The following is a 14,133-nucleotide window of genomic DNA, read 5'->3' as shown; positions in this document are numbered from 1 at the left end:
TTATTTCGTGAGCATAAACTTTCGCGAATTAGGTATATTTCAAGTAGAAAATTCAAGTTTTCGGTGCATAAAACCAGTGTTTTGATTGTTTAAATGTACTCAAACCACAATTGATGACTTTGGCATATCTTTTACACTAAATTTTATCATTGTTATCATCAAAGAGGAAAACTTGAGTAAATTTTCTTTGCAGATTTTTTTTCGCGAGCATAAACTTTCGCGAATTGCCCTCTCAAGAATTTTCAAAGACATTTACTTTCGCGAAAAGGGCTAAAATTCGCACAAATTCGCGAAAATCGCGAAAGTTTCTGCTCGTGAAAGTTTGTACGCCTAAAGTAGCTTATCAAAAAAATATGTATGTTCGATTTAACTATAAGGTAATATCGAGTTATGGAGTAAGGTTTATGAAGCATTGTTAACTAAACGGAACAGAAAACTCGTTCAAGTCAAGGAGACATTCGAGCTATAGAGGTTCGAGTTATGGAGACTCCACCGTATCTTGTATCTCACAAGAGATCAATTCCCTCATCCACAATACCGTCAAAATGCAGAATATTTCTCATTTTTCACGCGCAAACGAGGAACGGGATGGGTTCAATTTTTTTCATTGATAAAATATAAGCAACCACTATTTTTTCTAATTATGTATTGGATAGAGAAGCTTTATTTACACTTGAGGGTATTGCGGACATTGACAACACCCCATAAATAAGTTGGTCCAACCAACAGAACTTTGTCTTTGTCTCAGAACTTTTAAAAAGCCGAACTCTTTACTATGGAATTCAGCTGATATCATCCTTTATTACCTCCATAATAATTCGTCAAATAAACCATTATCACCACCATAATCAAACATGTATTTAAAGATTCCATAAAGGGTCTATTATCTCCTACATATCATGAATAGATGGTTAAACAATCCTACAGTCTTTTTTCTTCGGATCGCTACTCGTCGACGGTCTGTTCTTGGTCCGTTTCACTAACAGGTCGGGACGTATTCGTTCAATCTCCGACATGATAAGATGGAAAGCTTCTTTGACGTTGTATCCCGTCTAAGAGAGAAAAATATAATATTTCTTCGCTCAAAATTATCTTTCCAACAAGATACATCCAGAATGGAGTTGAAAGCAAACAAGGAAACAAGGAAAATATTTTAAATAAGCTGATTCTGAGTATAAGATTCGGAATTAAAAAAGGGTGTATCTGAAAGAATAAATATTGCGACGGTTCAAATGTTTTCGTTATTTTTACCGAGACATGCTTAACTTTAGAGTTACTCTTTGAAGTCTTTATAGAGTTAAGTTAACTTTTAACCACTTTTAAAACAGGTAGTTTAAGATATTTGGTTTGTGGAAACCTTCTATTGTCCCGAGCAAAACCTCAAAATATTTTTGCCTAAATAGATATAACAAGTTTTTGACTTTTTAGTAAAGAAGCAACAGCAATTTTGACGTAAGAGCCATGTGCGAACTTATTTAGTTCAGAACTTTTAAATTGCGATGTCTCGAATTTGGAAAAAAGTAAGGCAAAAACAGGCAAAAATGCTTATAGGAATGAGTCAGCGCTATTAGGAAAGTTTCCGCAGGCCAAAAATCTCAAACCATCTGATTACCCCTTTAAGATCTGAAAGGTCGGTATTGGGGATCATCTCACGAATAAGTCAAACTAAAGTGTATCAACATACAATTGGCAGTGGAAACAAGAATGCCTGTAACTTCTGTTAGTCAAATATAATTGTGGAAATCCTTTTTGCATGTTTTAAAAAATCAACAATTTATTAAAAATCTGGAGATTTGGAGTTTCACAGAAAAGGGTACCATATCTTCCGAAGGACTTTTCCGTTTGCCTTGAAATTTAACAAACTTCTTAACCTAAGGTTGAACTACCACTGATGTAAAAACAAACGTCGTAGCATAACTATATTTGACTAACAAAAGTTACAGGCATTCTTGTTTCCACTGCCAATTGTATCTAGATACACTTTAACAACAGACCTTAGCGGATGTTTCAATGTATGGGACACGCAACGAGTCGGCGTACTCTTGAGCACTTTCCTCACTCGTGTCTCGATCGTTGTCCAAATCCTGAAAGATAAGTGAAATATACATCATTTTTATAAGAGCAGCTTCATGTGGCTCATTTCTGACTAATGATTAAGAACAAATTGGGAGCAATTCGTGCTATTCATGAAAAAATATTTTCTCCGGAAACAACCCGGTTTTTATTCATTTAATTTCAAACAGTTTTTTATTTAAATTGGTCACTACTGGCAAAAACGGGGATGTTTCCTAGAAAACACGCCACAAATAGCTGAAATGGGCTCTTCCAGAAAAAAATTGTACATGGGGGGTGGAGGATATAACAATTTTTAGTGATTTACCCCCCGAACAGGGTGACTTTTGGCCCCCCGGACAATAAGTTTTACCCCCCGGACAAGCATCTGCTGACCCCCCGGACACCCCAAATTACCCCTGGACAGAGCAAATTTACCCCCGGACAAGGCAAATTTTGATGATTTTTTGCTACCTCCCGGACAAAATATCCTCCACCCCCATGTACAATTTTTTTTTGGAAGAGCCCAATATGGGTCTCAAATTTGAGAATTGACTAATAAAATAATGGTTCAAGTCTTTTCTTATTGAACTTTAATCTTGATCAGAATACATACATTCTGCAAGAGTAGATTAGTTTTATAAGAACAAAGGAGCGAAAAATTATGCCAATATTTATGCAAAAATTAAGGCGTGGTTTCCACATGATATAGCATTTTTTTTCAAAATGTTCGTTACCTTTTTATTACCGACAATGATCATAGGTATCCTGTGTCCCGCATTCTTGCCCTCCGAACCGTGGAAAATCTTACTCCTCAGAGTCTTCAAGTCGTTCCAACTGGACAATGAATTGATGGCGTACAAAATCATAAACGCATCGCCGGTAGAGAGCGAAGAGTCCAAAAATGAAGTGAACTCCTCCTGACCTGCTGTATCGATAATCTCCACCTGGTGGAGTTTTCCCTCGTAAGTGATCTGAAATGTTAGAAAGATACTAGAGTACAAATTTCTTTAAAACCAAAGGTTGCTAAGGTTCGAGGCATCCAATTGGCCGATTTTTCCCCCACTCTCTCGTAAAGTGAAAGCTCTTTACAGAATCTAACATGGCAAACAATAGCCCTAAAATGCAAAAATATGGTATAACATCAATGGTGGTCAAAGCAATTTTTTTAAAGTTGGACTAGAATGCTAAGCAACCCCAGGCTTGAACCGAAAATTTGAGTTGCTTATAAAAAATACAAAATAAGAGTAGGCAAGACAGAAAGTCAGGTGTCTCATCAAAAACATACCTCTGTTTCATAAGTTTCCTCCATGGTCGGATCATAATACTAAAGAAAAAGAAAAGAATATACAAAGATTTTGTAAGAATTAGTAAATTTTGGCTTATGATTATGATATATTATATGAGGAGATGAAAATGAGCTTCATATCTTTGAAATCTAAAGCATGTAATTTTCTAAAATCGTTTTATAGGGTTATGATTGTTCAAAAAATGGGATACCGGGTGCGCCACAAAAAACAAAAAGTTTACCTTTCTGAAGTAAATTGTCTTGACTTCTAGAGTTTTAAAAATTGAATCATTTTCTCTCGGAAAGAGAAAGGATAAACTAAAACTTTGATGGGTCTTTAATAAATTTGGTTCATTGGAACAAAACTTATATTAAAATGAATTAAAAAGTTACTTTCAAAAACGTCAAATATCGCACCCGGTATAAATTTTACATCTTAACACAAACCCAGATTTGATATTTATGAAAAGTATCTCTTTACAATGTATCCACAAACTTTCAATACATACCTCAGTAAATTCGTTCTTCAGGAAGCGTATAGTGACGCAACTCTTTCCCACGCCCCCAGATCCCACTACGCATATTCGTAACATTTGGGCGGCAGAAGGGCAGATGACACTTCTTCTCCTTTAACAAACAAACTCAATGGATGATGTTCTTTTCTCCATTTATAACTTCATCTTTAATATTTTGTTTACCTTGAAAAGATAAAATTAACTAGAATGATAATTTGATTGACCTACCTGATAATTTCAAAGTTTGACAAAGAAAAAAACACTCATGCAGCTTTGTGTAAATTATAAAAAAGAAGCCAGAGAAAAGTCGATTAGAAACGAACAAAGCAATTAATTTTAGTAGGACATCCATATTATAACAGGCTCTTTTTAAAATCAATTGCATGGCTGTAGCAAAATCAACACCATTCCAGCAATTGTTAAGATCACTTGCTACTTTTTGTGTTTTGAAATTCCAAATTATTGCCAGGCTGCACACTACATTCCTTTTGAGTCAAAAAGGCAACTTTTAGCTATTTGAGCCTACCCCTAGTTGTGAAAAATCTAAAAACTAGAACTCTTAAACCTTATACTTATGGAAACATTTAAGGGAAAAAAATTCTTGATAATGTCCTCAAAGTTTCACGGACATGCAAAAAAAATAACTAAACAGGACAATCTGAATGAAAAACAGGTTTGTTAAAAAGACAATAAATTTTTTGGGTAAATCTAGGTAATTTTCCTTACAAAATACAAAAAAATCGATTTTGATAATTTTCTTTTGAAAGTGCAAGATTTTTTGATAATTTCCCTTGGGAAAAACATGAGATTCCTTTTGTGTAATTTTCCTTAACAATTACAATTGATAAAAAATAATTTTTATTGGAATATACAAAGAAATATTTCTTTGATTATTTTCCTCATGAAATACAATAGGTTCTTTTTTGTAATTTTACTTGGGAAATACAAGAAGTTGTCTGAAGTATTTTTGCTTGAGAAGTCGATGAGATCATTTGTAAATAGCTTTTCCTTGGGAAATACAAAAAGTATGAACTTAAGAATTAAAAGATATTGCTTTATGGAATTTTGCTCGGGTATTACAAGAGAATCTTTTTGATAATATTCTTATGGAAATACATAGAGCATTTCTGGGTAATTTTCCATAGAAAATACAAGAGTTTGTTCTTTGATATTCCTTAATATATGAGATTCCTTTTGGATAATTTTTGTTAGGAAATACAAGTGATAGAAAATAATTATTATTGGAAAATACAAGGGAATATTTTCTTTGACTATTTTCCTCATGAGATACAAGAGGTTTTTTTGTAATTTTACTTGGGAAATACAATCTTGTTCGAAATATTTTTGCTTGGGAAGTTGATGAGATCATTATTTTGTTAAATAATTTTTCCTTGGGAAATAAAAAAAGTATGAACTGAAAAGTTACAAAACATTGTTTTGTGAAATTTTGCTCGGGTTATACAAGAGAATCTTTTTGATGATTTTCCTAAAGAAATACATGAAGCGTTTCTGGGTAGTTTTCCTTAGAAAATACAAGAGTTTGTTCCTTGATATTCCTTGAGATATAATATTATTTTCCTAATGAAATACAAGAGGTTCTTTTTTGTAATTTTACTTGGGAAATACAATCTACCTTAAAGGAAGAAATTTTGGCGAAAAGAAAATTTGACGGATTTGGCGGATTTAGCCAAAATCCGCCAAATTAAGTTCCCGCCAAAATTTATTTTTTCCTCCATCCGCCAAATTAAATTCCCGCCAAATTTAATTTATCTCACGCATTCCCCAAATTCATGCTATTTCAAGCCTTAAAACAGGTTTTTTTTGCTTATTTAATAACGTTTTTGGCCAAAAATATCCTGCAACCGCCAAATTAAATTCCCGTCAAATTTAATTTATCCAGCTATCCGCCCAAATTAAATTCCCGCCAAAATTTCTTCCTTTAAGGTAACTTGTTTGAAATATTTTTGCTTTGGAAGTATATGAGATCATTTGTAAATAATTTTCCTTGGGAAATAAAAAAAAGTATGTACTTAAGAAGAATTGCAAGTAATTGCTCGATGTAATTTTGCTTAGGTAATACAAGAGAATCTTTTTGATAATTTTCCTATGGAAACACATAAAATGTTTTTTCCTGAGAAAATACAAGAGGTTTGATAATTTTTATTGGGAAATACAAGGGAATGTTTCTTTGATAAATTTCATTTAGTTTTTTTGGGAAATAGAATCAATGTTGTTCTCTAATAATTTATTCAAAAAAAAAAATTAATTAAAAGCATCATCTAGCCAAGAATGGAATAACTTGTATGTTTAAGAATATTGACATATTATAAGCATGGAAATAGTGATTCCTTTGCTAAAGACTAATTTTTTTTGAGCAGATAAATTCTTTTCAGGAGAATCTGCCTCAGATGATATTTACATTATGATGGTACTGAGCATGAAACAATAGAAAAGAGGCCACACCCGTGCAACAGAGACCATTCTTCATTTCCGAATGAAGAACCCACTTAAAATGGAAAAAAAAATATGCAGCATCTGTGTTACCACTTCAAACACAACATGCGCAAGATTGGGCCGAGTTTAAAAAAAGCCACCTCCACAGAACACCTGCGAATTCCCTTACGAGAGAAAAAACTTTAATCTATCAATAATTTTCTTTTTTAAGCAAAGTGTACATGAAGAGATTATAGCTTTACGATAGTGCTGCGGTTCATAAGTGGATAGATTCAATTATCATCATCCCTTTATTTACATTTCTTGAACTTTTGCAATTAACAATGAAATAGAAAAGTTGTATGTTTGCTGCTCTATTCACATACTAAATTTGAAAGATCTTTCAAGTGGCGTGCAAGCTCCTGATTTTTTCCGTGCTTTTGCAGTAATTTAGCTTAAGGGAGTGGTCAGAAAGTATCTACTAGGGGGGGGGGGGGGGTGGAGGATTCTAAGGGGGGGTTCCAAATTTTTTTCGAGGGTTTAGGGGGGGGGTTCCAAATCTTTTGGGCAACTCAAGAGAAAATGTAGGAAGTCTAATTTCATAGTTTTACATTTCAAGATTTAAAAATTTTTTAGGCCTGACGGCCGACAACTCATAATTGATTTTATAGCCTATATGTACATGTCATAATTTGGGCATCATCGCCTTGCCCTTTTGGTTTGTAGCATTGAGCTAAATGAGGGAAGTAGATTAGTGGCTTTCACAGCTCATCAGAGTGGTTTGAAAAAGTACTTTTAACGTAGTGGTCTAAAGAAACGACTATTCTTTTTTAGAATCAACCTTACAATCTAGTTTTTATATTTATAAAAACTAGATTGCTGACGTGTGAAAAGGAATGTCGGCGTGAATGATCCTTTTGTTTGGATAATAACATCAACTAATTTTCTTCTCGTTTCTTTCTGTCCTTTTTCTTTCTCATAACTTCAAGCTTTCCCTCAGACTCTCCCAAGCGTGGTTAGCTCAAGTGGTTATAGCATTTGTCTCATAATCATGGGTTTCCGAGTTCGATCCCTCCGGGTGTCAATTTTTTCAATTCTTCAAATTTCTTATTTTAACTCTCTTTCTATTAAAATGAAGGTCAATCAAACAAGTAACTAGCATATATTACCTCCGCTCTCTGTGTAAGGTTTAGATAAGCTATGATAGCATCACTTAATAAGAACTTTTTTAAGTTTTTTTTTTCTTCAATCTTTGTTTTACCACAAGCGATTATTCAAGGCTGAGATATAGAAGAACGGGTATAGGCGTTTGCGCCTGCGTTTGGTGACTAACAGTTTCAGTTTCACTACTTTCACTTTCACTTTCAGCCAGCGAGTGAGCGAGTATGATAATTGATTTCCGGGTCAAAATGTTTGACACTTGATCCAATCGTTTGCTTATCTTTCTTGCGTGGTCGTCATTTGAATTTCAGTATTCAATGCTTATAAAATACGGTTGTTATAAGGGTATCAGAGGGAACAGATCATAGATTCGAATTGAACGCGTAATTACTAATAGCAATTAACATTACATAACGCGTCGATATCTCTTCACTCTCATGAAATGTGATTCAAAATTAAAGTGATGAGCACGAAAACAAAATCAAGAATTGGAAAATTTGACACCCAGAGGGATCGAACTCGGAAACCCATGCATATGAGACAAACGCTCTAACCATTTGAGCTAACCACGCTTGGGAGAGTCTGAGCTTGAACTTATGAGAAAGAAAAAGGAAAGAAAGAAACGAGAAGAAAATTAGTTCCCGCTTTGATGTTATTATCGAAACAAAAGGATCATTCACGCCGACATTCCTTTTCACATGTCAGCAATCTAGTTTTTATAAATATAAAAACTAGATTGTAAGGTTGATTCTAAAAAAGAATAGTCGTTTCTTTAGACCACGTTATAGGTTAGTATTCGGTAAGTGTAAACCGCAGGTTACAGGTTGCAGGTTACAGGTCACAGGTTACAGGTTACAGGTCACAGGTTACAGGTTAACAAAACACAGACCGGAAAACTGCAACGCACTCTTAACATACAATTCATAACATACAACTCATAACATAAGTTCCTGAAAATATTATATGTAATGGAAATGTAATATCAAAATATGTTAATAATGTTATTTAGAAGACTTAAACGACAAATCATCAACCCCAAATATTGACAACAAATGACACTTAAATTATGTAAATAATGATGTTATCTCAAAGTATGAGGTTTTGTACGCCAAGTAACAATAAAATATTCTTCATGCATAATAGGATGCTGACGCTGCAAGTGGATATAGATTGACAGGTTTTGAAAAAAATAAATACTCCAAGAGAGCTGTTTTAGAGGGATGAAGAAGGTGACGTCATTTTATCAAAAATACAAAGCAGGGGATAAAATATTGAAACATTTATAAAATATAATCTCATTGACGCTATTTTCATCAATTCTTGTTATCATACCCAAGGTGATGCAGGAGATAAAATGAGATATGACATAGTGATTGTGAAATAGCTATTTTCCTGTTAGGGGGCTGTTTAAAGCAAAGGTGAGATCAATATTCGAATATTTCTTTATTCTTTGTATATAACATACGTAACATGCGTATAACATTGAAAAGATAATTTTTTTATATGTGTGATATAGATGTAATATATAATACAAGTATTACAGGTCCGTGTTATACACGGTATAAAACGTGAAATCACATGGTTAGCACGTGGGTAGATTTTTAGCTTTAAAATAGTTCTAGATCAATAAAATACCTTTGGAATTATATTTTTGACATTAACAACTGTTTTTCAAACATTTTCTTTGTGTTTTACAGTAATTGAAGTTGACCAACACTGACCTGTGACCTGTAACCTGTGACCTGTAACCTGTAACCTGTGACCTGCAACCTGTAACCTGCGGTTTACACTTACCGGTTAGTATTCTTGTAATAGACGACTTGTGAGCTAACCAGGAAAGGTATGAGCTTGAAATTTGACATGGATCTTTCCATCCATAATGCCTGCCAGCACCCAAAAAATTATAGCCTGAAACTTTGTAGAATTCCCAGCAAGGGGGGGGGGGGGGGTTAGGGTATAATCATGGAGAAATTCACCAGTTTCCCTTCCTTCATTCTTCATCTCAGTCTTGTATTTTTGAAGGAAAATAACTAACGTTTGATTTCTGTATTTTTAAAGGAAAATTGCTTGTCTTGTATTTTTGAGGGAAAATAACTAACATCGCAGCTGATTGGGCCATTCTGAATCCATTTCTATATTATATGCAAGATATTCACTTAAAAAAAAATTTCACCTCAGCTCAAGCGTACTCTGGACTTGACTCAGAGAGGCAGCGAAATATAAAAAGGAAATACTTTCCTTGCGAAATACAGTGAACATATAGTCAGGTAGAATTACATAACTACCCCAGACAAAAATGGTGTAGAGATTAAATATTGCACAGGGGTCCAGGAACATGTTAGGATTCACAAAAAAAAAGCCCTACCCCCGAGAAGATGGGAACGCCCTCAAATCCATAATGGCGAGCATGGTACTTTTTTCTACAATTAATTAAGGGGGGACCTTGATAACTGATTTTGAATGATTTTCAAATGTCAAAAATAACTAGACAGGGAACACCCTCTTGATGAGTAGATGAAAAAAATGGGGTCACTTTTGAAATTTGGACCACGTGGTCCCATGATATGACCTCTAAAGTCCAAAAAATGACGATTTTGATGACGTCAACATTTTTAGTAAGAGCAATAAATTAGAACAACGACATGCTCATCATGTAGCCCTGATCACGGGCTTTCAGAAAAATATATTGTTCAATATGTTTATATCAGCCGTTGGCGAGATATAACAATTATAAAAATCGTTAAAACGCCTATTTTTGCTGAATCAGCACTTTTTTTCGATTTTAAAATCATTATATCTCGTTAATATTCCTGGACCTATGTGCAAAAGTTCATCTCTGCACCATTTTTGTCCCAGTTTTGGTGGTTTATGACCTAATTCTACCTGACTAATACTTAAACTACGTTTTTTCAGAAAGCAATTGTCAAAACGAAGTGTCTTTTAGCTAAAATGGTGGTGAAAAACATCGAAATTTTCTCCCGTCGCCGCAAACCATGGTTGTGCCTCCTTAGCCTCTACCAATATCTTATAAATTATATACACAGAGCTTTGACAGACCCTGGAAAACCTGAAAAATATAGGTTTATAGGGAAATTTCAAACTCAGAGAATTTTTTTTTGGACTCCTTTTAACAACAGAATAGCTTGTATTTTAGGGTCTCGAGTACCTGATCTTCAAAATTTTCTTCCTTCAGGGCCAACCAAGGTGGCCCCTCAGGATATTTTGGGCAATTGAGATGCCTCTGTAATGTAGGGAGATTGTGTATCAGGGAAAATAAGCCGTAATTTTCTCCCAAAACTTAGGGAAACTCAGAGAAAATAACTCGTTGATTGTTATTTTAACCCTGGACTATTCCTTTAGGAGATCACACTACCATTTTGATTGACGTTTACAACACGGGTTTTTTTCTTTTGTTTTGTTTTGAAATTCCGTCGTAACCATGGAAATCGATGGAAAAAAATCCCGTGGTGTAAACGTCAATCAAAATGGTAGATCTCCTAAAGGACTATACTCAACTTTACAGGGCTAAACTATCTCCCTTACCTAATTTTGACATAAAAAACTGTCATACAAACAAATAATACTCTTTGTACCGCATCTGTATGAATTCTTTTTTTGCATAAAAATTTTTCTAGTAAGGGGGGGGGGGGGGGGGGTGCGAAAAAATATTGGGCCTTATGAGGGGGGGGGGTTCGAAATTTCTTTCCAGGCTAGGGGAGGGGGTGCAAAAGTTTTTTGGGATTTTTCAAAATATCCTCCACTCCCTTAGTAGATACTTTCTGACCACTCCCTAAATGCTTGCATGCATCATTGGGTACAAAGTCTAAATATGTGTTTCAAGTAGATTTGTATGAAGAGCTAATTTTCAAAACTTTGACAGCATCCTCACAATCTGGCAAACTTTGTACCCCTGCCCTAAAAATGCTGACCCCTTTTCTATTAGATTTTCATGAAACTACTGTAAGTTGGTCTAATGTTGCCATCATTTGTCTAATTTTGACATCCTTCTAGTTAGAGTTTGGAATAATAGGACAGTCGGAATCGCTGATTGAAATTATCTTTCTTTGCTAGCGATCAGAGAGGAAGAAAATCTTTTGTCTATTTGGGGGATGTTGATATTGGACCAATTTGCAGTATATATTTCTAAAGAAGTGTTGAATAAGAAGAGGGATGTTAACCCATGACCCATGGTATGGCTTGAACTTTCCCAGGCTATAGGCAATTTAAATCCAGAACATGACCCAAACCTGTGGGCCGGAACTTTTCCCAACTGTGCCCAATCATCAAAGTTGAGGTCGAAAGAATGTTTTGCTTTTTTGGCCCGTACATGATTAAAAAATGTTTGGGGTATGTTCGGGTCATACCTACCGTGGGTTGTCATTAGACCAATTCTCTTTACTAGAAAAAACATGACTACCATAACTTTGTGTAATGTTGACATACCTATAGTCTAATTCGGTCATGGCAACTATCTGGTGTTTTAATTGTTTATAATTAAAACCTTCTGAATACAGTTTAAAAAATCACTAAACTACTTTGCAAACCAGATAGTTGCTATGACTGAATTAAATAAGGTATATATGTCAGTATTACACAAAGTTACGGTAGTCAGACAAAATTATGACCCTGCTGACGCACCAGACAGTCCGGTGCCAAAAAGTATCCCTCAGCCACACCGGAAACCTTTCTGTGTCAACGATTTTTTCCCACCCTGTGCAAATGAGCTAGAACGTGTAAGGCAAAATGCGCGAAATTTACAAATCTCAACTTTAAAATGAAAATGGCATAAAATGAAGACGAATGGCATTTTCATTTTCTCTTTAGTAGAAGATTCTTTTGCCTTTTTAGAAAATTTTTGTCTACGGTTAAAATTTTGATCTGTGCATTTTTTTATAATCAAGTGTAACATTTTTCCACTCTGTGTAAATGCAACGGGTCGCAGTGATCGAGTGTATTTGCACGGGTTTTTCATCACTTTCGTTTTCGACCCGTTGCATTTGCCACATGTGGAACCCTGTGCAAATGCAAGGATTTCCGTGACTGCCTTTTGTCCAGTGTTAGTCCGTTATTAACTTTTCGAGCTTCTGGACACCAGACAGTCTATGCTTGAACTCCTATATCAAGAGTACAAGATTTGGAGTGCGGGCCAATTTTACTTTCATTTTCAGTGGTTTTACTTTCAATTTCCAGCCAACATCTTAGCAACAGGGTGTTCACCTATAGTTACAGTGGTTTGTGCAAAAAAAAAAAAACAGAAAGTTTTCCAAATCCCCTATTTCGATTGAACCAATAAAAAATAAAACTTTTCCATGTTTCACTTTTTTGCACCAATTCTTAAAAATGATAATATTTACCGTCAACTGCTCCAACTTGGAACTATCTTACACAACGTGGGAGGGCCATTCCACCACCATTTCACGGAACCTCCAAAGTCATTTGATTTGAGTTTAATAAACCACGTATTAAAAAAAACACGATTTCTCTTTCGCAATGGGAGTAGGCTTTTAAATCGAAATATGAAAAAAATCCTTAGTGGAACACGCGCAAGTTTCTGGAACGCACGAAGAAGACCAAATTAGTGGCAAAATGATGGAGCGTTTGACGTCACTCGCGCGGCAAGTTACACAATCGCTATTTGTTAATCCCATTGGCGATAGGTGGTTAGGCGACTGGCGTTCTCTAATTCTCCATTCGACGTCCGGTCATTTGGAATGAAAACAAAAGTTAAAAAGGGCGCGCTATCAGTGAAAGTTATTGTGACATGTTATGACCAAAAGTATGATTGATAAACTTGGTGGAGTTATCAAAGCAAATTTGTTGTCAAAGAGATTTAACAGTAAGTGAAAATACAGGCCAGATATCAACAAGTCCCATGTTGCGTACACTTGTCCCAAGTTGGAGCAGTTGACGGTAAGATTTAAAGTTCTTCTTTCATTCAATGATTTTTTACAGTACTTTATTGACAATCTAACTCTGGCATCAAATTCCCACTTTCTTCAGTAAATTGAAGATGAGAAAAAACCTTAGGATCAACCTCGTTCCCTGCGTATTATCAGCTTTTGATGCTTACTGATAGCGCTAGATAATACCCTGGCATTGGCTGGTTTTCGAACGCGTATGATTACGTAATTCAAAAACAAAACGTCAGATTTCATTTGTTCCTGGGTTTGAAACCATTGCATAGACCTTTTTTCAAAGAGGCCACCCTGTTGAATAATTATGTAGTCCAGCAGAAAAACAATGATAGCGCCATACATAATTATTACAATATGCATGATACAGTAATTATGCATGGCGCTATCATTGTTTTTATGGCCGGACTACATAATTATTCAACAGGATGTCCTCTTTGAAAAAAGGTCTATTGCAGTGCAACTTTGTAACGTCAATTTTTTTTATGACGTATTGTTTTGAGAAGTTCCCCCTCTGAGAGGGGGAACTCGCATCAGCCAACACCAGGGTATTCTCTGGCGTCCATAAGTAACGTAAATAATGCCTGGGATACACGGGGACGAGGTTGCCTTAGGATCACTGATTGAAACAAATATATGAAGGGTAGGATTTTACAGCCCCCCGTCCCGTCTTGCAGATCTTAAACGTCAAATCTACGCCGGAGATATCTGGCGCACAAGCCGCAATTTCCAGACTGGTCCGGTGTTAAAAAGTACATCCTCATCCGACATT

The 14,133-nt window shown here is 35.2% G+C and overlaps 1 protein-coding gene across 1 annotated transcript; it reads right to left on the bottom strand.

Annotated features, from left to right (window-relative positions):
• Positions 1-730: 730 nt before the first annotated feature.
• Positions 731-3,981, bottom strand: LOC136807036 (ras-like protein rasD). Its single transcript, XM_067063605.1, has 5 exons — positions 3,850-3,981; positions 3,341-3,379; positions 2,790-3,026; positions 1,995-2,084; positions 731-1,052 (listed from the first exon to the last, which is right to left on the bottom strand). The coding sequence occupies exons 1-5, from the start codon at positions 3,931-3,933 to the stop codon at positions 912-914; spliced, it is 591 nt and encodes a 196-aa protein (XP_066919706.1). The 5' UTR covers positions 3,934-3,981; the 3' UTR covers positions 731-911.
• Between the last annotated feature and the right edge of the window lie 10,152 nt (positions 3,982-14,133).

This window comes from Clytia hemisphaerica, unplaced genomic scaffold (assembly GCF_902728285.1).
Source record: "Clytia hemisphaerica strain Z4C2 unplaced genomic scaffold, Clytia hemisphaerica genome assembly, whole genome shotgun sequence".
Classification (NCBI taxonomy): domain Eukaryota; kingdom Metazoa; phylum Cnidaria; class Hydrozoa; order Leptothecata; family Clytiidae; genus Clytia; species Clytia hemisphaerica.
The sequence above is the reverse complement of the archived record's forward strand: the minus strand, read 5'-3'. Positions and strand labels throughout refer to the sequence as shown.